The sequence below is a fragment of the Hyperoodon ampullatus genome (assembly GCF_949752795.1).
Source record: "Hyperoodon ampullatus genome assembly, chromosome: 18".
Taxonomy (NCBI): domain Eukaryota; kingdom Metazoa; phylum Chordata; class Mammalia; order Artiodactyla; family Ziphiidae; genus Hyperoodon; species Hyperoodon ampullatus.
The window spans coordinates 2,189,766-2,213,298 of record NC_136931.1 but is presented as its reverse complement, the minus strand read 5'-3'; the positions used below and the strand labels follow the sequence as shown (position 1 = coordinate 2,213,298).

Sequence of the window (23,533 nt, the reverse complement as noted above, 5' to 3'; positions counted from 1 at the left end):
TCAACAGGCACTGGGCCACAAGTGGAGTTTTCGGGCTCCGTCCGTCCTGCTTTGGGGGTTTCTTTTCTTTGGCTGTGCATCAGCGAGCAGAGCATGCCGGCCCCCCGTTTGCTCCGACATTGGTTCCTTGTCCTTCCTCCGTCTGCTCCGGGCCCCTCTGCCTTCAGCTGCACCTCCTCCGGGAAGTCCTCCTGATCTCCGTCCCAGCCTCAGCACATTTGCTGCCTGAACGCTTGAGAGCTTGGCCTCGGGTGGAGCTGACCTGGCACTTGGAGCTGGCCTTGCTTCTGCAGTGTTGCCTTCTCCGGTGTGGAACTGACCTGGACCTGCTGTTCCACTGAGGCCCGTCCCTCGTACAAGCACTTGAAGGCGGGTCCCACGCTCACACACTTTTCAGGAACACCCTTTCCGGTTCTTCTCAAATGGTGGGTGAGCACGGCTGAGCCTTAATCCCACTCGGATCCACAGAGGAGGCGATACCATCTCCCATCTGTCGTGCGAGGGTCGGGGGAGCTTGACTCCGTGCAGAGTGGCCCATCAGGCTGGCCCTGCCTGGTGTCCAGGGACAGTCAGAGGAGTGGATCGAGGCGGGCGATGCTCCAGACTGGACGGGTCCCGTCCTCTCCCTCCCTGGCGTGATGGATGCTCAGTCTCTACAGAGGTCCTTGCGTGGCTGGCGCTGAGCCCCTCGTGCCCTCAACATTACTGACCAAGCAGCTGGACTCCAGTGCCGCCACCTGGCCCTCCTCCGCAGGGAACGCCGGCTGGGACCGGGACCTCTTCGCCGCCAGCCGGCTCCTTGCACCCGCCCAGATCTGGCCTCCAGGGAGCTCCAGACACCTTACAAACATCTCATTAATCCTCTCTGAGGTCCCGTGAGGTTAAGCTCATGCAGCCCTGCCTTCGGAGAACTGAAGGAAGTTAGCAAGGACATCTCCCCCAGCTTCTCCAGCTGGACGCAGGAGTGTTGAGACGCTGCTGGCCTCTGCCATCTCGTGCCAGATGGGACAAGGGGTATCTGTAGTCGGGGGAGGTCTGCTCTGGGCCCTCCCAGGGGTGCCATCGTCTGCAGCGGGGGGTGCAGGAAGCAGGAGGTGCAGAGGTGGAGTCGGCTGAAAGCCCCTGGTCTCCCCTCCGCACCTGCGGGAAACCTGGTCAGGTCAGTGGGTAGAGGATTCCTGATCCAGGATGCCCCCCTGCAGAGTGGGGCTCAACGCCCAGAGCGGGTGTTTCATCTCCCCAACACCTGACTCGGGAGAGGCTGAGAAAAGGAGAGACTGGTTACCTGAAGGCTAAAGCTGGTGCCCAGACTGGTGCCGTATCTGAGTGGGAAGGCGGGCACCTGAGCTGGACGGGCAGAATCTCTTCCAACCCCCCGCCACTGCCCAGCTGCTTGTGTGTCACCTGAGGCAGGTTGTTGAACCTCCCCTGTACCTCGGCGTCCTCTTCTGTAAAGTGGGTCATCCTAGCAGCAGGCGCTGGGATGGGGAAGAGCAGGGCTTTGGGCTGCTGGCACCGGTAGGCAGGAGGTGTGAGAGCCAGCAGCCCGGGTGGAGGGGGAGCCGAGCTGGGTCAGGCAGAGGGAAAGGAACAGCAGCAAGAGCAGCTAGTCCAGGGCACGGCTCTGGTGCCTGGCCCTGCGGAGGGCCTGTGTGTGCGCCCTCTCTGGATGAGGATCTTATGTTTAGGGGCTCTGGGGCTCAGAGAGGCTGGAGCCACGTGCTGGCGTCCCACAGCAAGGGTCCAGCTGCATGCGGAACCCTGCCCCGTGTCCTCTGGCCCAAGCGCCCGTGTCCGGGAGGCCATGGGAATTGTGCCTTTAGCCCATCTCAGCCCTTCTGGGGTGGAGATGTGGAGGCTTTCTGCAGCAGGTCAGGGATGGAGAGAGGCCCATCCCATGGCCGGCAGCTGGTTCCTAGAAGCCCGGGGCCCTGAGCGAGCTCACTGTCACCCTGCAGGGGCAGGAGGAATGACAGGACAGGGCTGTGAGGAGGGTCTGGACAGGCACGGGTGGGTGACTGCTGCACCCACGGCTACTCAGCTGCAGGGTGGCGGCCTCAGGGGATCTGCCAGGAAGGTGGCACCGCCTCTGAGTGGCCTTTATCTCCACTGCTCCCGTCACTGAGACCCTGGCAGGAGTGAGCCCACGTCCGCGGGGTGTCGGCAGTGCAGGGCCCTCCCCGCAGGCCTGGGGGCACGGAGCACGGCCCCTGACTCACATCCTGCCGCTCTCCAAGGCCCCCCAGGGCCCAGCCTGGCCTGATTTTGTTTATTCTATCAATCAGCGCCTGTTGCTTCTGCTGTGGGAACAGCCAGGTGCTGGGATCCGCGGGTGGACCCCGGGTGAGGGTCCGTCCCCCACCCACGGCGCCGTCCCCCGGCCCCGCCCCGCCCCGCACTCCTCCTGTGGCTCCCGCCAGTCCATCCTCCTTCCCATCCACTCATTCATCAGGCGAGTGTCTCCTGAGCAGCCTCTGCGCCCTGGGCACCGGGGGACGGTCGCAGGCCATTCTCAAGGGGCCGGGGTGGGGTGGGGGGAGACGGGCATTCCCGGAGAGCCCCATAAACACACTGGTTTGTCCATATTCACCAGTTGCCTCTATGGGGCCCATCCTGCCCCCTGCTGCTGTCCCTGGTACTTGGGAGGAAGATGCTGCTCAGGGGCTTCCGCTCTAAGGCAGGAACAGGAACTGGGATGAATCCCGGGGTTCTGGGCGCTGAGGGGGAAGGGCAGACGGAGGGGTCAGGAAGGACTTCCCGGAGAAGTGACCTCGGTCAGAGGTCCAGGGGCCGGTGGGAATGGGTCCCGGAGCCTGGAGGCAGCGCTGTCATCACCAGAGGGCGCAGTGGGGGCTGCGGGCAGAGGGGTTGCCCGTGTCCCCTGCCCCAAGGGGGCTTGATACTCGGCGTCACCATCTTGAAATGCCTGACCCTTTGCATCTGTGTCGAGGGAGCTGCAGTGGGGCAGCGAGCAGGGCCTTGGCCTTGACCACAAGGAGCGGGTCCGCAGCCGCCCGCCCCTGACTTCTCCTGGCCCCCCCGCCACCTGCAGCGTGGCTGGTCTCGTCGGTGAGGGCACCCTCGTCCCACCACTGCCCTCTGCTCCATGGGGCCTGGTGCGTCAGGCCGGGGGCACAGGGCTGCCGTGAGCCGGCCGGGTCACGGCGGTTTGGTGGGAGATGGAGGGCAGGCCACCTCGAGGATCCTGGAGAGCCTAGGAGGCCGGCAGTCCTGGGCCCAGTCCACACGTCGTGGACAGACTGGTGCCTTATTAAACCGAACACAACTGAGTTATTTCAAAGTCCAGGTTTCAAGCAGGGCATTAAGTAGGCAAACCAGAGGACAGGGACACACTTCCGACTGGCTTCTAGGTAACATGGACTCGATGGGGAGGGGCCTTACACGCCGCCCCGGCCCTTCCCGACACCCACCCTGTCTGGGCGCGCAGACAACCCCTGGGAAGCGCGGTGCTGGGATCGGCCGTCCCCCACTCGCTCAGTGGGTATGTAGGCTACTAGCGGGGCGGCAGCTCACCTGCTATTCCTGGTGTGCGGGGGCTCGGGCTGTGGGGGGTGGGGTGAGAGGGGTGCTCCGTCTAAACATAGACCACAGCCTTGGGGGAGGTGGCGGGAGGGAGGGAGGAGCGATGTCGGAAAGTCAACCCTTTAAGAGACTTGCGTTTCTAATGAGCGGGAGCCTCTGGGTTGCCTTGGCAACTGGGGTGTGCCTCCCCCCACGCCCACGCCACCCCCCCGATCACAGGCCCTTCTCTGTGGGCTCGCCCGGCTCAGACTGTGGCTGGGCTTCTGGCTGGAGGTGGTCAACGCACCAGCCGTGCCCCTGGCAGGGCCCTGCCTGCAGAGGCCTCAGTGTTCTCACCTGCAAAATGGGGTGGGGGATGGCTGTGGCAGCCTCAGAGTTTCTTTATGAGCAGTGCTACAGATCAACAAGGGAACCCACTCCCAAAGTGCAAATTAAAGCTACAAGGATATATATATATATTTTTTTAAAATATTGTCTTCTTAATAAGTGTATTTATTTATTTGTTTATGGCTGTGTTGGCTCTTCGTTGCTGCGCGCGGGCTTTCTCTAGTTGCGGCGAGCGGGGGCTGCTCTTCGTTGCGGTGTGCGGGCTTCTCATCGCGGTGGCTTCTCTTGTTGCAGAGCGCAGGCTCTAGGCTTGCGGGCTTCAGTAGTTGTGGCTTGTGGGCTCAGTAGTTGTGGTGCACGGGCTTCGTTGCTCTGAGGCATATGGGATCTTCCCGGACCAGGGCTTGAACCTGTGTCCCCTGCATTGGCAGGCAGATTCCTAACCACTACACCACCAGGGAAGTCCCAAAACTACAAGGATATTTAACGAAAGAGAGAGAAAACTACACGGATATAATACTGTTTCACCTGTCACCTTGGGAAGGAACAAAAAAAGGATTCCCGCTGAATTGGAGATGTGGGGAAACGGGCACCCGCAATCCTGGAAACGTGTCCTGAAGATGGATTTGTGTGTGAGATACCAAATGCACAGGGATGTCATTGGACCTTGATTTGTAAAAGCAGAAAATGGAGAACAGCCTACATGTCTGTCAGCAGGGCAGGCTCAATGTATTTTGGCACAAAATCCATTAAAAAGAACAAGAAAGGCCTGTTTGCTGGTGTGGAACAATCTCCAAGGTACAGTGTTAGGTGAAAACAACAGAGAACGCAAGAGGCAAGAGCTGAGCGGGGTGAGCTGACGTCGCGTCCGGACTTCCTAGCGTGTGTGAGTGTGTGAGCGCTGGTGTCGCACACGCAGTGCAGGTTCACGCAGGCATCCGAAGCCGTATGGAAAACAGTGGGGGAGTCATACGCAGAGGTGTTCAGGACATATGAAAGGCAAAAACGAGTCACAGGAAGAAGTATGTAGAGTATGACCCCATTCGTACTTCAGAAATCAGATGAGCATGCCTGTCAGGACAAGCCTCCCCCGCTCTCCGAAAGCAGAGCGCTTCTGTGAGCCAGAATGGCATAAGGCGAAGAAGCAATGACCTCAGGACACATCTGGCTGTCGGATGACCAAAAAAGTCCAGACGCAGCACAGATACCGACACACTTCACAGCTCTGGTGGCCTGAGGCTGAGGTGCTGACCATGGTCCCTGGGACTCGCTGCAAAACAAACACTGAACACTGTTTTCCATTGTCTCTTCTTCTCGTAAGCACGAAAATCTTCTTTCAGTTATGGAAAACAGGGATGAGTGTAGGTCTTTTGTAAAAGCAAAGTGGCGTAAAGTGAACTTTTGAGAAGCAAGGGATTCCCGTATGTAGAAAAAGAGCTGGAAGTGTGTCGACCAGAATTAAGAGTAGCTACTGTGGGGTGCTGAGTAGATGAGGGAAAGGTTGGAAGGGGAATTTACATTCATTCTCCACAGTTTTTATTTAAACCTTTATTTAAAAAAATAGATTTATTGATTTATTTTTTGTTGCGTTGGGTCTTTATTGCTGCACACGGGCTTTCTCTAGTTGCGACGAGCGGGGGCTGCTCTTCGTTGCGGTGCGTGGGCTTCTCATTGTGGTGGCTTCTTGTCACGGAGCATGGGCTCTAGGCATGTGGGCTCAGTAGTTGTGGCACGTGGGCTCTAGAGCGCAGGCTCAGTAGTTGTGGCTCGCGGGCTCTAGAGTGCAGGCTCAGTAGTTGTGGTGCACAGGCTTAGTTGCTCCACCGCATGTGGGATCTTCCCAGAACAGGGCTCAAACCCATGTCCCCTGCATTGGAAGGCAGATTCTGAACCACTGGACCACCAGGGAAGTCCCCATCATATCTATTTTTAATGGTCCATTTAGCTGGGTATATATCTCTCTCCTTCCTTCCTCCCTTCCTCTCTCTTTCTTTATGACTGCGTTGGGTCTTCGTTGCTGCACATGAGCTTTCTCTAGTTGCGGCAAGCTGGGGCTACTCTTCATTGCGGTGCACGGGCTTCTCATTGCGGTGGCTTCTCTTGTTGGGAGCACAGGCTCTAGGTGCGTGGGCTTCGGTAGTTGTGGCACGTGGGCTCAGTAGTTGTGGCTCGCGGGCTCTAGAGCTCAGGCTCAGTAGTTGTGGCACACGGGCTTAGTTGCTCCGCGGCATGTGGGATCTTCCCAGAACAGGGCTCAAACCCGTGTGCCCTGCATCAGCAGGCAGATTCTCAACCACTGCGCCACTGGAGAAGCCCCTAAACCTTTTTTTAAAGAACACACGTGTACACACACACAACACACGTGTATATATATATATAATATATGTATATATATGATATATATTTTAAAAGCCACACTAGCCGGACAGTGGAAGGTTTTAAGCCCACCTCTTCAGGGTCGTCCCCACCGCCGCCCCAGGGCCCCTGCACGCTGCTCCCCCCTCTGCCCTGGGCCTTGGCGCTCGCTGCCTCTTCATCCGAGGACTCTTGGCCGGGCCAGCTCCTCCTCGCCTCTCAGGCCTCGGGGAGGCCCGCGTCCCCTCCAGAGCGTGGCCAGTGCTCACTGCTCCGGGTCGTGTCCAGACCAGCCTCCTCATCAGGACTTCCGCCCGGTCGGGGCAGGACCTGCCCCTGTGCAGGAGCATGGGCTCCTGTGAGTCCGTGGTCTCCCCACGTGTCCAGCGCATGGTCGCACCAGGTCAGGACACCAGGAGCAAGTGGACAAGTGAGCCCAACAGACCTGCTCTCCCAGCGGGTGTCGGTGGTGACTGAGCCCTGCTGTGGGAAGGCGTTTCCGTGTCTGGGTTGAGTTTTCCACCCTCCTCTGTGTCGTTTTCTGTTTTGTTCCAGGAGGGTGGTTTTCTAGACTTTTATGTATTTTCATGGCAAAGGGTTTCTTTTAACTCGGAAAAGAACAGCACGACACAGGAAGTTCAGAGCTGGCCAGGGCAGCGCGGAGAGCAGGGAGGGGGCTGCGGTGCTGGCCTGCCCCCAGGTCACCCGTCCCACCTTTCCCAGCACCACCCCCGCTGCACCCGATTCAAATGCAGCTGCGTCTCCCCTGCCAGCCCTTGGCCCTTAATTCCTCCCTGAGAGAAATACTTCCATCAGAACAGCAACGAAACAGAAAGCAGGCTGGCAGCAGGCTGGCAGTTGCTGGGAGCCGGGGAACAGGGAGGGAGTGACGCTAATGGATATGAGGTGTCTTAAAGGTGATGAAAATGTAAAACGAGAGTCATGCAGCCATCGCCATAACCTAAATATACTAAATACCACTGCACCCTTAAATAGGAGGATGTGATGGTATGTGAATTACACCTCAGTAAAGCTGCTTTTTAAAAAACCTCATCTACAGAGTATCCACTAATACGGAAAACTGGGCTGTGTGCTGTCTGTGCCTTATCTCAGGAATCTTTACCAAGACCCCAAGGGGATCCTTGTTACTATAGCTTCTTCAGTTGAGGAGACTAAGGCCCAAAGAGGCATGACCTGCCCCAGACGAAGCAGCCAGTGAGCAGCAGGCTGGATGTCAACACTCACCCCTTCACCCCCATTGCACCTTCCTGGGCAGTGACACCAGTCCTGGGAAGCCCGGAATGCTGCTGGGGGTGGGAGGGGGTCAGGACTGCTTCCTGAGAGTGACATTTGGCCTGGGATCAAAGGTCCCAAAGAAATGGAGCATTAATACCCCACAGTAGGTTAAATGGTGGACCCCAAAAGATCTGTCCAGCCGGAACCTCAGACTATGCCCTTATCTGGAGTAAGAGCCTTTGCAGATGTAATTAAAGCTCTTGACATGAGATCATCCTGGATCAGGGCGCCCTAAATGCAGTGATGAGTGTCCTTATAAGAGACAGAAGAGGAAAGATGAAGAGACACAGGGAGAGGCCACAGGAAGACGGCGGCAGAGGCTGGCTGCAGCCCCACAAGGAACGCCAAGGACTGCCAGCCCCACCGGAGCCGGGAGGCAGGCCCGGGACAGAGTCTCCCCTGGGCCTTCGGGGTGGGGGGAGGGTTGGACTTCCCACCTCCAGAGCTGGGAGCGAATAAGTTTCTCTTTTAAGCCCCCAGTTTGCAGTCATTCGTTACGGCAGCCCCAGGACCCTTCTGCAGATCCCGAGGCTGCTCCCGGTCGGGGTCTCGGTGTCGGGCACAGGTGCCTCCTGGCCTCAGTTCCTGCCCCACGTGCCTGGCAGCCGGGGCGTTGCTCACCTCCAGCTGGTGTGCGGAGCCCTGGAGGCTGCACGTCCCTCTGTGACGGCCTTTTGACCCCCGTCTGTTTCTGTGCTTGTGAGTCAGCCTCACTGGACCCGCCGGGACACTGGACACCATTTCCTTCTTTACTTTGAGTTTTTCTTCCTCTGTCTTTGAAGATGTTTTAGTAGGAAAAGAAAAGGAGGGAGGAGGTGGGGGAGACCTGGCAGGAGGCAGAGAGGCTGGCTGTCGTGGTTTGATCCAGAATGTTCTCCGGCTCTCTGGGCTGCTCCAGTCTTTGATGTTCAAACTGGGTCTGACCAGATGAAATACCCTTTTCAGGGACTCAGGTGGGGTTCAGGCACTACAGACCCCTTCCCCCCAACCCCGAGTTTCTTGGCCCCGGTAGAAAACCCCATTGAAATTGTTGCAACAAGGGACTTGTTTTGTATTATACTGTTGTTTTTTGACTTTAATCGTTTTGGAAGATATTGCCAGTCGCCTGCCTTACTTGTGTGGATCGGCTGAGGCAGTGGATGGGGGCGCGGACAACAGATTTATTTCCTCCCAGCCCTGGAGGCTGGACAGCTGACATCAAGGTGTCGCCAGGTTGGTTTCAGAGACTCTCACCGGCACGTAGACGGCTGTGTCCTCATGGGGCCGCCCCCCTGTGGGTCTGTGTCCTGGTCCGTCTTCTTCCGAGGTCACTGGTCATAGTGGATCGGGGCCCACCCAAGTGACCTCATTTTAACTTGATTACCTCCGTGAAGGGACTCTACTTCCAGATAGGTCACGTTCAGGGGTACCGGGGTCAGAACTCCAACGTGTGTATTTGGGGGAACACAAATCAGCCTGTAACATACATATATTCTCTGTAATGCTTAAAGATCTTCCCAGAGTTGAGAAAGAAAACACCACACTTTTCAGGCAGGAAGAGAGCCCACCTGCCTTGGGGGCCGGAAGCCCCGCATTCCCTGGGGCGATGTTGGATCAGTCCCTTCACTTCCTTGGCCTTGGTTCTCTCACCTGTGAACTGGATCATGTGGCGATTTGACCGCCCCCCACCGCCCCCCGGCTCTGGTGCTCACCGCAGCCCCCTCCTGTCCTGCGTCATCAACGTCCCCATCGGTCAGCGGGCTCTGGTCGGCGCCTCTCCTAATGGAAAAGCCTAGGGCTTCCCTGGTGGCGCAGTGGTTGAGAGTCCGCCTGCCGATGCAGGGGACACGGGTTCGTGCCCCGGTCCGGGAGGATCCCACATGCCGCGGAGCGGCTGGTCCCGTGAGCCATGGCCGCTGAGCCTGCGCGTCCGGAGCCTGTGCTCCGCAGCGGGAGAGGCCACAGCAGTGAGAGGCCCGCGTACCGCAAAAAAAAAAAAAAAAAGCCTCGATTCTACAGCTGCCCATTTCCTGCCTCGTCTCTGCTCTCCTCCAGGGCCCGAAGGTGTGGACAGGGAGAGATGACATGGCGGTGGGGAGGGGGGTGGTAGGGGTTGGGGGGGGACATGAGGTCCTGAATGGGGAACCCAGGGAGCAGCTGACAGGGCCACACGAGGCCCTGGGATGCAGCTCCTGCTCGGTGGTGTCGGGAGTCTGTGTCCTCCCCCCGACCTGCCCCAAGAGCCCTGGGCTCTGCCACCACCTCCAGGGCCCCGGGCAACTCGCTCCACCCCTTGGGCCCCAAGTTGTCTTGTCTGCAAGATGGGGGCCTTGTCCACCTCGTGGGGCCCTGGGGCTGAAGGGAGGGTGCACGTGAGGCCGATCTCCGGTGGCCACAGTGTGCGGTGGCTTGAAGTGGGGTCTTAGTTCCCTGACCGGGAACTGAACCCAGGCTACTGTGGTGGGAGCACCAAGTCCTACTCATTAGATAACCAGGGGCTAGTGGCTGCAAGTGGGACCCCAGTTCTTGTCTTCTTTGAAGAAAGGAGTCAGCAAAGAGACAGAAAATTTGTGAAACAGAATGTTTATTAGAAGCAAAGTACACGCAGAAATACACAAGGGTGGGCTCGGAGAGAGAGTCGCGTGCTTTTGGGGCGGTTCAAATTGCTCGTATGGGGGCAGCTTTCCGCGTTTTCTCTGGCCAATCATCTTGCTTTGTCTGGCTTCGTGTCTATATTTGGTCTGACCAAGGGCCCTGCCACATGTGCACCCATCTTTTACCCGCAACGGATTCCAGCGTGAGGGTTTCTGGGAGGTTGGCAGGACATGTTATGGGCTGGCACCCCTCCCCTCTGACCCCTGAGGAACGCCTCTGCGCATGTGCAGTGTGGGAGGTCTCCTTGACCCTAGGCATGAGCCCGCCTCCTCCCTCCTGACCGCCTTGCCATTATCTTGCAGTGCCAACAGGAGACAGAGCCCAGCTGCTCACCTGGGGCCCAACCCTCTCCTGTCTCAAGGCAAGACAGCGCAGGGGTCCCACTCTGCCACTCCCGCCCGTGTGAGGAGCTCGGGGCTGACCGGGTTGCCTTGAGCCTTGTCATCTTGGGGGAGCCACCGTGACCATGACCGTACTCTCGCTCACTCACACGGTTGCCTCGCGCATTTCCATTTATGCACCGTTTGTTGGGACGCGGCTGGAAGGCAGCCCCTAGCGAGGATCTAACGATGTGAAAGCAAAGGGCTAACGCATGAGCCCTGCCTGCGAAAGGAAGGCTTGTGTGCTGTTCCCGCCTGTTTCCCCTCAGTCCTGGCTCTGATTCCTTAGCTTCTCTTCAAGGGAATTGCAGCTCTCGAGTCTGCCCTGGAGACGTGTGCCCTTCACGAGCCCCGTGCGGGGTCCAGGACAGTAACAGGTCTGGCACTGCCCTCGAGGCAGCCTTGCAAACGACAGTTAGAATGAAAGGACCCTTCAGCAGGGGTGGGCGGGGCGGGGCTGCCCCTCAGCCCGAACAGTGCCAGCCTCCATGCCCCCTCCAGTGGGCTCAACGGTACCCCCTAGACGACACGTCCACCCGGAAACTGAGAGCAGCCCTCCTGGGAAGACGGTCTTTGCAGATGGAAGTGAATGAAGGATCTGGAGATGCAATCGTCCTGGATGAGGGTGGCCCTGAGTCCAACGACTGGTGCCCTTACAGAGGTCAGGGGACCACTGTACCAGAGAAGATGGCCATGTGAAGACAAGGTCTTAGAGCAGTGTGGATCAGCCTCAATTAAGCTGTTATAAAAACAGAGGGAACAGGTGGTGGTTACGAGGTCCAGACACCGTATCTCCAGCATGACCTGCCAGGAAGACAGCATGAGCTCCGGAGGACAGGGGCCGGTGTCCCCTTTGTCCAGGGGCTGTGGGGACGAGAGATGGACGTGGAGCTGGGTCACGGCCTAGGGCAGCAGGGGCAGGGCCGCGGGCTGTCCGGCAGACTGGGCCTCGTCCCTCCTTCCTTGGGGCCCCAAGCACCTCTGGGCCTGTCGAGGAGACCTTGGCACTGAGGGCTTCACGCCCAGCCTGACGGCCCCAGCTGGAACCACACTGGGGTTCCTGGGCTGCTGCGGGGCCCTGCAGGGCCATCGGGAGGAGGAGCGGGGCAGGTGGGGCCCCATAACACCTGACTTCCTTTTGGAGCCTTTCCCCCTGCATGTGCCCAGGGCACATCTGCACCTCTGAAAGACGGTCGTTCACGGGGCCGGAGAAACGTGTGTACCTGTCCCATCCTCAGCCCCAGCCCTGGCCCTACAGCACCACCCAGGCAGGTGTGCAAAGCCGCTGCTTCCCGAGCACAGGAAACCTCCCCAGCTGTGCCTGTACCTCCCGCTCCCTGGGAGCCCCGTCCCCGTCCCCGCAGCGCAAGCACGACCCCTCGCTGCCTGCGGTAGTGACTAGGGGCTGCTGTAACTAACAGCCGCAAGCCGGGGGCCGCAGTCTGGAGGTTCAGAGTCTGAGGCACGGGTGTGGGCGGGGCCGTGCTCCCTGCAGAGGCCCCGGGGGAGGGTCCCTCCTGCCTCTTCCAGCTCCTGGGCGCCCCGGCGTATCCCCCCAGATCTCTGCCTCTGCCTTCATATGGCCTCTTCCCCATGGAAGGACGTGTGTCATTGGATTCAGGGCCACTCTTATCCAGCGTGACCCCATCTTAACTAATTACATCTGCACAGACCCTATTTCCAGATAAGGCCACGTTCGCAGGCTCTGGGTGGACGTGGATTTGCTGGGGATGCTATTCACCCCAGTACAGGCTCTTCCCAGGCAGATGCACACGACAGCCTGTCTCTCTCACCCTCTGGATCGATCACTTGTTGTGGACTTGGGACACCTTTTTGAGCTGGAAGAGAACTTGGATCCTCGATTGGGCCGAACCAGTGAAGGGACGTGGATGCCCAGACCTTGTGCCTCGGTTTCCTCACTTGTCAGTGAGAAGCAATCCCCACACAGACCTCAGGGTCGTCACAGACGTGGAAACGAGCCAGACTGCTGGCTGCCATCAGGTGTCACGACACAGCACGTGGACAACTCCTAACCCCGGGCGTCCCAGCACGCACACAGTAGGCGCTCAACAAGTGCTGAATTGAACCTGGACGTGCATGGGCGGGAAGGGGGCCTCTCTTCGGAGATCCCCAGGCCTGTTTTAGCCCCTTGGTGACCAGCACTGGTGACAGCTGCCTGGAGGCTGCGTCCCCTGAAAACCAGGATGGGGTATCACAGACCCGGCTGGAGGAGTGGGGCTCGGGTTGGAGGAGAAACAAGGAACAGGGCGAGTGGAGAACGTCAGGTGTGGATTGGGTCGGGGAAGGTGGCAGCCACGAGTGGGACGGCACGCCCCACTGGGGCGGAGGAGAGCTGGAGGGCCCGGGGCGGCACTGGGGGCAGGCACACCTCGACCTGGGCGCAGGAGCATGTCGAGTGGGTTCACGGCGAGTCGGCAGAGTGCAGAGGGCTATGGCTGCAGACGGGCAGCAGCCGCTGGGCAGGAGCGGTCAGGGCAGACCTAGGCTCCCACTTTCCTGCAGTGTTTCTCAGAGTGGGACCCCCAGACCACCAGCAGCTTCACCCGGGGGTGCTAGGAATGCAGGTTCCCAGGCCCCGCCCCGGACCTGCCGAGTCAGACACTTGGAGGGGCCACAGGCCATCGAGGGTTTTATCACTCCCGTTGCCAAATAAGGTCACATTGCCAGGTTCCCAGATGGACAAAGTTTGGGAGGGACACAGGCAGGTCACCGCACACCCCGCCCGTCCACCCATCTGACACGCCTGTGGCTTTGTCTCATGCAGCCCTGTGGTTGGCTATCTGTCCCCTGCGCCGTCTATGGGAGATGGTGTCCCACGTTGGAGGGGGCCCCGCCCGCCTTGCCCCCTGGTCGGCAGGAACGCAGGGCCCTCCTCTCGGGGAGCCGGGGGTGCAGGCGCTGCCGGGCACGCGGGTAGAGCTGCCGTCAGGAGGTGGGGGCCCGGGGGCTCGCAGGCCGGCTCACAACGCTGGCCCGACCCTCCTCGGTGTCCCCGGAGGGACCGGTGCCCACGGGAGCCGTTACCTGGCTGCCGGCCGAGTCCTGCAAGTCTCACTTCAGGGGAGCCTTCGTGATGCCTTGGGAGGTTTCTTCTCTATTAAATGCAGTCGCCTTGATTTAATTTTATTTTAGGGTTGCTGCAGCATGTTCTTTTTATATACGTGTGAACGTATATGTGTAAATATACGTATGATGTTGGGGAATTAACGTCCGTGTGTTTTTACTAAGCAAAGCTGCGGGAACCAGATCGTGGCCCCTTCGATCCCTCTGGCTGTGTGTGTGTGCGTGTGTGCACACGTGTGTTTGAGGGGGCGTCCCGAGCAGGCGGGCGCAGCGGGCCCTCCTCTCTGGGAGCCGACTGTCGAGGGTCATCCAAATGGGGACCAGATCTGGGGGTTGGGGCTCGGCCACACCCACCACGCTGGCTTTGAGGCCCGGGCCCAAGTCAGGCGTCCACGCAGCCATCTGAGGGCGGGGACCCGGCTCTCACTGTCCAGCAGGGCCTCCCTAGGAGCAGACCAGCCCCACCCACAGCAGTCAGCTGGGCAGGAGGCACTTCTGTTTTTATTTCCAAGGGTTCAGGACAAACGGGGAAGCACATACTGTGAAAGCTGGGCCTCTGTCGGCCTTTTGGACGAACCCGTCCCTGGAGAGGCTGTTGTGTCTGAGCCACGTGTCCATCAGGGACATAGAGGACGGCACACGTGTGTTTCCATGCGTGCCATTGGGACGTGTGTGCAGAAGTGCGTTGGAATGATGCCTGTTAGCCTGACCTTTGAAGGGATTTAAGCTGGGTTCTTCGAGGTGGGCGCTTATTTAGGGAACATGCATGTCACTCCTCTGAGCCAGGAGCCGTCAAACCCACTCCTTCAAAACACACAGCCCCTCGCTCACGTCCCCGTCACTCCGTCTGGTGTGCTGCACGTGGCCGTCACTCTGAAGGCTCTGACCACCCGCCGGCCCCCCAGCGGCCCCGCCTCTGCCGGTCGCGTTCCTGCCACCCCATCCCTCGGCGGGGGGGTCGGTCCTACCTCTTGGTCCAGAGCCCCATCTGGGCTCCACACCCATCGGCACTTGCGCTTTCAGAACAGTAAGTGTCAGGTTAGGGACCTGCTGTTAGCAGGCGCCAGGGGACGCTCCCGGGGGGGGGGCAGTGTCGGCCCCAAGCCACCCAACCTACATGCATCCGCGCCGGCCCCTCCCAGGCCCACAGTGCTGGTCTCTGGGTCGTTCCAGGCTTTTGCATTTGAACTCACCCTGCAGGGCCCCACGACCTGCACTGGGGGTCTTTATGGGAAGCCCCCCCACACCCCCAAAACCTTGAGGCCCAGAAACTTCCTCCAGGCCCAGGGCCCGGCCCGGCCACCTCTCTCCTGAGCCAAGGGTTTGATTTTGTCTGGCAAGTGCCCTGAATGGCATCAACGCCGTTCCGTGCTCGCCTTGGCCCCTGGGGAGCTCAGAGCCCTCCTGGTGCCCCGGGCCCTGCAGCGCCCACTCTGTACTCACTCCCGGCTTCCATTCTCCCCGCTGACCTTAAGATACTCCACTGTCCGTGCGCGCGTCGGCAGGCTCTTGGAACCGCTGGGTGGCGTTTCCGAGGGGGCTCTCAGCAGCTCCTGCCTTTTTTATGTCTCAGGGCAGAAAGAATTCAGCGAGAGGCAAAGCGATAGATAGGAAGTGATTTATTAGAACAAGACACTTGTGAGGCTTACAAGCGGGCGGGCAAGAGGGTGCTGTACGCGGAGCTCAGTGGGCTAGTTTTATAATCAAAGGAAAAGGGAGGGAGGCGGCAGGGAGGGTGAAGGCCACCTTCCTCCTCATTCTTGAGTAGACGTCACAGTTCCATCCTCGTCCACGTCCGGCAGGGGAGTTCCCTTGTCTCTACATGGTCAAGCCGGGACTGTCACGGCACAATGAAAATGAGCAAAAAGGTGGTAACATATGCTAAAAATGGTAAATCATCTCAGGTTTTAGTATCATGTCACCTTTTCCTTATATTTTTGTTTTTAGTGCACACAGAGGAGCGTGTCCTAGGAATCATTAACTTACCGAGCTCACTGGGCAGGATGTGGGTCTCTTGGCGCCATTGTTGTATCGTCTGGGGACGTGTCTCATGCTCCTGTTGCATGGTTTTGTGGTTAAGCAGGCCTGCTTGGTTTTGTGGTTAAGCAAACCTGCTTTCCTGAGTGATCATTAACTCACAGGGTCCCCCATATGTTTTTCTTTACTTACAATCCCCAGTGGGATCAACTATCTCATCACCTACTTTGTCCCTTTACTCTGTCCCTGTCGCTCTTAGGGCTACGAGACAACTGCTCTGATGACGGGTATGCCTGGGGATGTGACAGCCCTGTCCCCCTCAGCCTCCCCGGACCTCCCATCCTCACAGCCTCCTCACTCGGGGCGCCTCCACCACTAGGTGCACGGCCCTGACACGTTTACTTCTCGGGGTTCCGTTCTCTGTGACGGAAGCACACTGCATCCCGAGGGCTGGGCCCGTCCCAGACACGGTCTCCCAGGGCCTGCTGGAGGCTCAGGGTGGGTGTCACCAGCTTTGGGGACGCCCTGTCTGGTCAGCCATGATGCTCATTTGCCAGCCAACGACTCTGGGTCCCCGGGATCGGGCAACACAGCGTGGCGGGGCACTCGGGTCAGACCCCAGGAGCAGCCCCAGGACTGGCCCCGCCGCGTGGCTGGGAAGCCGGGTGGGCGCCGTCTCCGTGCAGCAATGGGAGGGGCTTTGTCAGCGCTGGATTGTTGCTCAGACCCCTGGTGCTGGGGGTGCAGGAGGGAGTGACTGCCCTGGGGATGGGGCTCTTTCTGGGGTGGTGGGAAGGTGCGAGAACTAGACAGAGGTGGTGGCTACGTGGCCTGTGGACGTGCTGGACGCCCCTGACCCGGGACCTCCCAGGTGGTGCACCTTGTGATGTGCATTTCACCCGTCAACTCAGTCGTGCGTGAAATGTCTACCACAGGCAGCTCTACTGATTGCCTAGGGCTGGTGGGGAGGCTTTGGGGGAAATGGGGGTGATTAATAAAGGTAATGGGGTCCTTTGGGGGTGATGGCTGTACAGCTCCGCAAACAGACTAAAAACCACTGAATTGTATGCTTGAGAGGGTGAGCTGTATGCTCTGTGAGTTATATCTCAATAAACCGTTACTACCAAAGCCAAACCCATGGCACGTTCTGGAGAGGCCACGTCATCCAGCAGAGGCGAGCTCGGGCCCACGAGCTGGTTCTGGGCCGAGCTGGGGCCGTGCCGTGAGAGAGCACCTCTCGGCTGCGGAAGCCGCCCTGCGGGAAGGGAAACGGGTCGACCCGTCCGGGACTGGCCACGTCCAGACCAGTGTGTTTAGGCTTTGGGGCCTCATGGGATCTGATGAAAGCCGTGGACCCCCTGCTTGCGGGGGAAGGAGAAAAGCACGCAGAGCACCTTGGGTACAATTTCAGGGGACGCCCTGGGTCTCCGAGGCGGGGTGTCTGTGCTGGGTTTGCTCACCGGGGCCCCAGCCCAGCAGGTGGGGCAGGAGTGGGAGAAGTGGTGGGGAGTAGGCTCACCCGATGGGACCCCCACGCAGCCAGACACCCTGCCGTCTGTCCTTTCCTCTCTGTCCCCAATGTTCTGGCCCCCAGATGGGCCTTGGATGACCGTGGCCTCACACTGGCCGTCACCAGGTCTGACCTGCACCCTCATTTCTGACGTGACACTGCCGGTTCCTGAGATATGTACGCGCCTCTACCAGCCTCCAACTCAGGGCTGGACACAGGAAAGGCCGTCTGTGCCGTTAGGGACGCAGCAGAATGCACTGGCCACAGGTGGGGGGCACCGCATGGGAGCTGTGGGCTGCAGCCACGGTTTATCAACTGATGTGATAACAACTGATAAGCTAAGTGCTCACAATTTGTCTTTTATTCCTGGTTTGCCCCCCTGAGGTTCCTGCCCCTCTTCTGCTGGAATTATAACCGCGGAGTTCCCTAGGAATCTTCTACAAGGCGGTGCTGCCCAGCTCTCACTCCGAGGGGCATGGGACGCAGCCACCACGAGTGACAGCTGTCTTTCCCTATCCCTAGGAAACCACGCAAAGGATAGAATTTTTTCAGCGCTGCGCTTTCTACGTAGGTTTCTTCCGTCTGTGGGTCCTGCTCCCAGGCGATGCGGCAGGCCACTTGCTGCTCCGCGTCCTGGACTCAGGTTCCACACGATGACGTACATGTTGTATGTGTGTGTACGTCCTGCGTTGGTTTTCTTCTCGTCAACTCTTCCTGGTTAGCACAGAACCCAGGGGCTCACGAGGAGTGAGGGGTCTCCAGGTTAAGCCCGTGGAGGGCGTGACGGGGGCAGGCTGTCCTCGTCTCGGGGGCTCAGTTGTTGTTGCCTCGGCTTCCCCGGTGGGGAGCAGCCTCTGGAGCCAGGACACGAGGCAGGAAGGAATGGAAACCGCAGGCAGGTGAGACCCCCAGAAGCTGGGTGCTGTCCTGCTTCAGGCACCCAGTCCTGCCCCCTGAAGGGTCTCACACGGACTCAGCTGGGGAGGGGCAGCTGACCGCCGGGCGGGAGGTTGTGCTGCTGGAAGTGTCAGGGCGGCGTCATCGGCTCATTTGGATTCGCGGCCCCGTGTCCACCCTGGGGTGTGCCCCACCCGAGGGCAGTGCCGTCACTGGCTCTGTCCATCGCCCCCCCAGCTGCTAAGGGGCGTCAGGCCTCATCCCGAGCCACAGACTTGCCTTCTCTCGGCACCTGCAGACCAGGGCTCAGACTCCTCGGCGCACACAGGGCTGGTGACGCCAGCTTCCAGGGGACAGGGTTTGGGCGGAAGAACTGCTTGGCCAGGTGCAGGGCGCTGGGACAAACAAGGCCCCTTCACGCAGGACGGGGGGAGGCTAGGCAGGCACCAGGGGCGGGCCGGGGCGGGCCAGGGTGGGCCGTGCGGGCTGTGCTCCTCGTGCCCGGCGCCCTCTCCTGAGCGCGGGCTGGTCCTGCCCGAGGCTGGCCAGGTGCTCACCCTGGAGGGTGGCCCGCTCTGCCCACGGGTGTGGGGGGGGCACAGCCGCCCCCAGACCGTCATCTCTGGTCGTGTGCACACGGAGCACCTGCCCGCCCCCGGAGGTTCAGAGATGAGTCAGTCCCGGGCTGCGGTCTCTAGCCTGTAGCCAGACCAGGGGAAGGAGGGAGCCTCCTCGCGGCAGGACCCGGGCTCACCCCAGATGAAGACTCCGCCCAGGCTGGGTAGGTCCTGCTCTCGCTTGGGTGCGGTCTGCTCCGTGCCCAGAACGGCTGGCGGGCACCGTGGCCTGGGTGGGGCCCGGGGACATTTGCCGAGTGAGTGAGGTCTCGGGCATCCTGTCGCGGCCCCTCTGCTGCAGCCGCCTCCCACCCCGTGCCTTCACCGCCCTCCCTGTCTCTCCTGCCCAGGACCTCCCATTCCCGGGCCAAGGCCGAGGCGGCCCTCACCGCAGCTCAGAAGGCCCAGGAGGAAGCGCGCATCGCCAGGATCACTGCCAAAGAGTTCTCCCCGTCCTTCCAGCACAGGGAAAACGGTGAGTCCCGGTGCCGCTGGGGGCAGGGCCGCCGGCGGGTGGGTCCCAAGGCACATCCGATGGTTCTGCCCTGCAGCCACCATCAGCCCGCTGCATCCCCCCATCTGCTTCTCCCCCGAGACTGTGTGTGCAGTCCTCCCTCTAGGGTTATGCTAGAACCTTGTGTGACTGCTCTGACAAGGCTGCTGCCCGCCAGGCAGGGACTGCGGCCATGGGTCTGCATCTTTAGCTTCACCTCGTCTCACCTAATCCATCAGTAGCCACGTGTGACTGGCACTGGCCGAGCTGGTCAGCACAGCTCTGGGACTCGGGGAGGGGGGGCTGGGGGGGGGCTGGAAGGAAGCTAGAAGCCTCTGCGAGTCAGCCAGATCCGAGACCCTCGTCCCCCCTTGGGGGACGGGCCTGAGGGAGGCTGGAGCAGGGGCGTTATTGATCGGAGAGGCCCGCTGAGGCCGCGATCCTCCCAGCCCGATGCGACGCCCCACCTGGGTCAGGCTCACTCCTCTCAGACTCACGCTTCCCAGAGCGAGTGGAAGCCTCTCGAGGTTCTGGGGTGGAATGTGTTCTGGGACCACACCCTGAGCTGTCCTCCCAGAGCCTGCAGTTCTTGGCCCTGCTGGTAGGATTCCTGGGCTTTGGCGCAGCCTTGAGAACCACAGGACCCAAGATGGGGGACAGAAGCATTGGAATTCAGCCATGAACACTCCACGTCCTGCCTTGTAGAAGGTCACCTAGCATGAGATGTTTCTTTTATCAGGAGGGGTCCGCGGGGATGGGACCTCAGAATCCCCAAGCAGCCCAGGCCAGCACGCTCTCGGGCCTCGGGTCACCCCTGCAGCCGGGGGCCTAGACCAGAACAACTGTCCACCCCACCCGTCCTAATCTGGTCATCCTTGAAGTGCCCACAGAGGGGAGCTGGAGGGTCTATCAGGGGCTTTGGGAACACTGTCCTCCCACTTTCTTCACCCCACAGCCCGCTGGTGGCAGCGAGGGCCCTGGCGACCTGCCACCATAGCCCCGTCCTGGTCCCCTGCCATCCTCAGGTGAGACTGGGCCTCCACATAGAACATCCAAGTAACCCACCTCTGCGCTCCCCATCTCCCCCCGATCCAGGGCTCGAGTACCAGCGGCCGAAGCGTCAGCGTTCCAGTGACGACATCGAGGTCACCTCCGCCGGGACACCCTCACAGCAGGAGAGCCCGGAGCTGTACCGCAAGGGCACCACCCCCGACGACAGCCCCCTGCAGAGCTTCCCCGCCAGCCCCACAGCCACCCCTCCACCGGCCCCCGCCTCGAGGAACAAGGTGGCCCACTTCTCCCGGCAGGTCTCAGTGGACGAGGAGCGGGGTGAGGACATCCAGATGCTCCTGGAGGGCCGGGGAGGGGACTGCGCCCGCAACAGCTGGGGAGAGGAGAAGGCCGGGGGCTCCAGAGGCATCCGCAGCAGCGCCCTCCACAGCGGCCAGCCCGCGGAAGCCTTCCGGGCCCGGGGCCCAGGCCCCAGGCAGCCCAGCAACCCCAAGCCCCGGGAGCGGCGGACGGGGTCCCCTACCACGTTCTGGACTTCCCACCAGCGGGCCGGCAACCCCGGCCCGGGGAGCACCAAGCTGCTGGAGCTGGACGAGGAGAAGTTGAGCAACTACGAGATGGAGATGAAGCCCCTGCTGAGGAGGGACTCACACACGCAGGAGGTGCACCCCCCGAAAAGACGCTACAGCAAGGGGGGCACCGAGGACCGGGGCTTCGGGGCCCAGAGACTGCGGTCCAAGTACCAGAACAAGGAGCACGCCAGGCCGGCCTCGTGCGCGGAGCCCGCGGTTCAGAGGCTGGAGAGCCTGCGGCTGGGGGACCGGGCAGAGCCCCGGCTGCTGCGCTGGGACTTGACCTTCTCTCCGCCCCAGAGGTCCTCACCGGTGGCACTGGAATCGGACGAGGAGAACGGGGATGAGCTTAAGGCCAGCACGGTGAGTGGACGCCAGCGGTCTGGGGCCTGAGAGCCTGGCCCCCTCAGTCTTCCCCGACCCTCCAGCTCTCAGGACCCTCCTCTGTAGGAAGCCCACACGGGTGCGGGCTGCACTGCCTTGGACGGGTCCCTGTGAGGGCTACTCCCAGGCGCCATCCTTTCAGCAAAGGCACTTGGGTGGTTTTGGAAGCTCCCCAAAAGAAACGGGGCAGCATGGGACCCCACCCTTACCCCCAGACCTCCCCGTCCTGCGTCCTGGAGGGAAACACAGAGGCCAGAGCTCCCATGTGGCTGAGAGGGACAGAGTCCCCCAGGCCTGTGGGATCAGCTGCGTGGGGTGGGGCCGTGACTCCGGTTCCTCAGGCCCCGTGGTGGCGCTGGGTCTCGCTCATGGGTGAGGACCACGCCTCGTGGGTGAGACCCGCCCGTGGCGTACTCCTCCCATGGAGGGCAGGCGGTGTTGAGGAAGGAATGGAGATCCTGGGCCAGGCTGAGGGCTGGGGCTCTTGTACCCAGGGGACACCTCCTGACCCCTGGCCCACCGGCTCCCACCCATAAGCAGACACTCCCCGCTGCCTGGACTGAATGGCGGCAGGAATGGCCCGTGAAACGCCTTCTCAGCCCCATGGCCAGCGCTGACGCCCTGTGCAAACGGCCCTCAGGCCCCTCACCCGCTGGTGGGGCTCAGCATGCTCAGCCCCCTCTGAACACGAGGAAAGCAGAGGGCCTGCCTTGCGGGGCATCCCCACGGGGCCCTCTGAGACCCCGGGGCCGAGAAGCTTTGTTGGAAGGCGGCCCTGGAGGCCACCGTGAGCAGCCGTCTGGGCAGTGGGCTAGCTCCTGGGACGCACCTGCCCTCTCTGAACCCAGGTGCTCCTGCTGGGACCTAGATACCAGCTCTATTCCAGAAACGCGTGTGGTGTGTGCGCGCGTGTGGGTATTTTAGGAAGCCGAATGACGGGCAGGGTGGGAGATGCAGGAAGGGGTTCTATATTTAGCCCACTGAACCGTGTTGTGGCTTTAAAACCTCTTCAGGCACGTCTTGGGTGCTTTAAAACAACACTGCTTCGGGCAGCGGCGCGAGCACGTGGCCACCTCCAGCCGGGCATGTACTCACTGCTGAGTGGTTCCACAGGAGAGGGCTTCCAGCAGAGGCCCGGGGCAGCTGGCGCCCCTCATCCTTGTCCAGCACCGTGGCCTCGGCACCGTCACCGCAGAGGCTCAAGGACGGCGGGTCCAGGGGGGAGAGGCTGTGGTCCAAGGGCCAGGTGGGCTCGTGCCCCAGGAGAGCGAGGGGCTCCTCACGGCTGCGCAGCTCCTGGGCAGTTGTTCACTGAACTGAGAGGGCTCTCCCGTCACCAGGTCTGGGGCCACGCTGGGTGGGCTGCACCTGGCATCCCAGGTGTGCAGAGCTCGGGTGGTTATGCTGGGACCCAGGTGTGCAGGTCTGCAGGGCTCAGAGCCCCAAGGACTCCACACTGAGAAGCTCGTGGGAGCCTCTGACCGCTGCCTGAGCCTTCCGTTCCCCCGACCATCTGGGAAGCCATAGTTTCGCTCAGGAGGAGGGGGTGTGGCCTTGGGCTCACCTCCTCTTCTGCTTCTGTTCCAGGGCTCAGCGCCTATCCTGGTGGCCATGGTGATCTTGCTAAACATCGGAGTCGCCATTTTGTTTATTAACTTTTTCATCTGAGGAGATTGTCGCATTAGCAAAAGCAGCTGGTGTACAAATGGGGGACGTTAAAAGCAGAACGACAGAAGGGAAGGCTCGTAGCTTGGACACCCAACGACAACTTCCTGGTCTTCTCACAGAACCACGTGATTGGGTATTACTCACAGTTTGCCTTTTTTTCTGGGTCATGTTTTTTGGATTTTAGCCAAAATTCTTTGCTTGTGTAACACTCTGCTGTGTGGCATGGCAGAGGGAGGCCAGCACGCCGACCCTCCAGCTTGACGTGGAAAGAGAAGGGATCCCGGCAAGTCAACGGCAAAAAATACAGTCACCACCGTCATCACACCCCGTCTGGGACGTGGAAAAGGAGGCAACCAGAGGCAGAGCCCCTGGAGCGTCCGGTGGCTCGCAAGGCGGCTAGCGGGTGGCAAGCCTGGGCGTGAGGCATGAGAGAGGGCGCCCGCTCCAGCTGGCAGTGGCCTGGGCCTTTTTCTATTTTAAATCTGTGCTGCACACTTACTTAGGAAAGCAGAGACCTGCTTTCTCTTCTGCCCACGAAACGATCACAACCCGGCCCTCCTGCACTGCCCCGACACTGAGCCTTAAGGCAAAGTCCTTCTTTTCCCCACTGTCTCCCCACCCCAGACCCCAGGGCTGCTGTGCTGTGGGCATCCAGGGGGCTGGCACCAGGGCCAGGGGGACAGGGAACAGTGCAGGCGTGGGGGAAGGCCTCACTTGGACAGCCTGCTGTTGGGCCTGGGCTCAGAGCCCGTGGCGTTTCTGCGCTGAGGACGCAGGATGTGCGT

At 60.6% G+C, this 23,533-nt stretch overlaps 1 protein-coding gene across 1 annotated transcript in view; it reads left to right on the top strand.

Annotated features, from left to right (window-relative positions):
* Nucleotides 1-22,859, top strand: part of JPH3 (junctophilin 3) — a gene marked incomplete at its 5' end in the record, with an annotated part of 82,233 nt that extends 59,374 nt beyond the window's left edge. Inside the window, 3 exons of the mRNA XM_079723639.1 lie at nt 18,971-19,095; nt 20,209-21,059; nt 22,668-22,859. Of these exons, the coding sequence (XP_079579765.1) occupies nt 18,971-19,095; nt 20,209-21,059; nt 22,668-22,748 (1,057 nt within the window). The 3' untranslated portion in view covers nt 22,749-22,859. The remainder of the gene's footprint in view (nt 1-18,970; nt 19,096-20,208; nt 21,060-22,667) is intronic.
* Nucleotides 22,860-23,533: the final 674 nt, after the last annotated feature.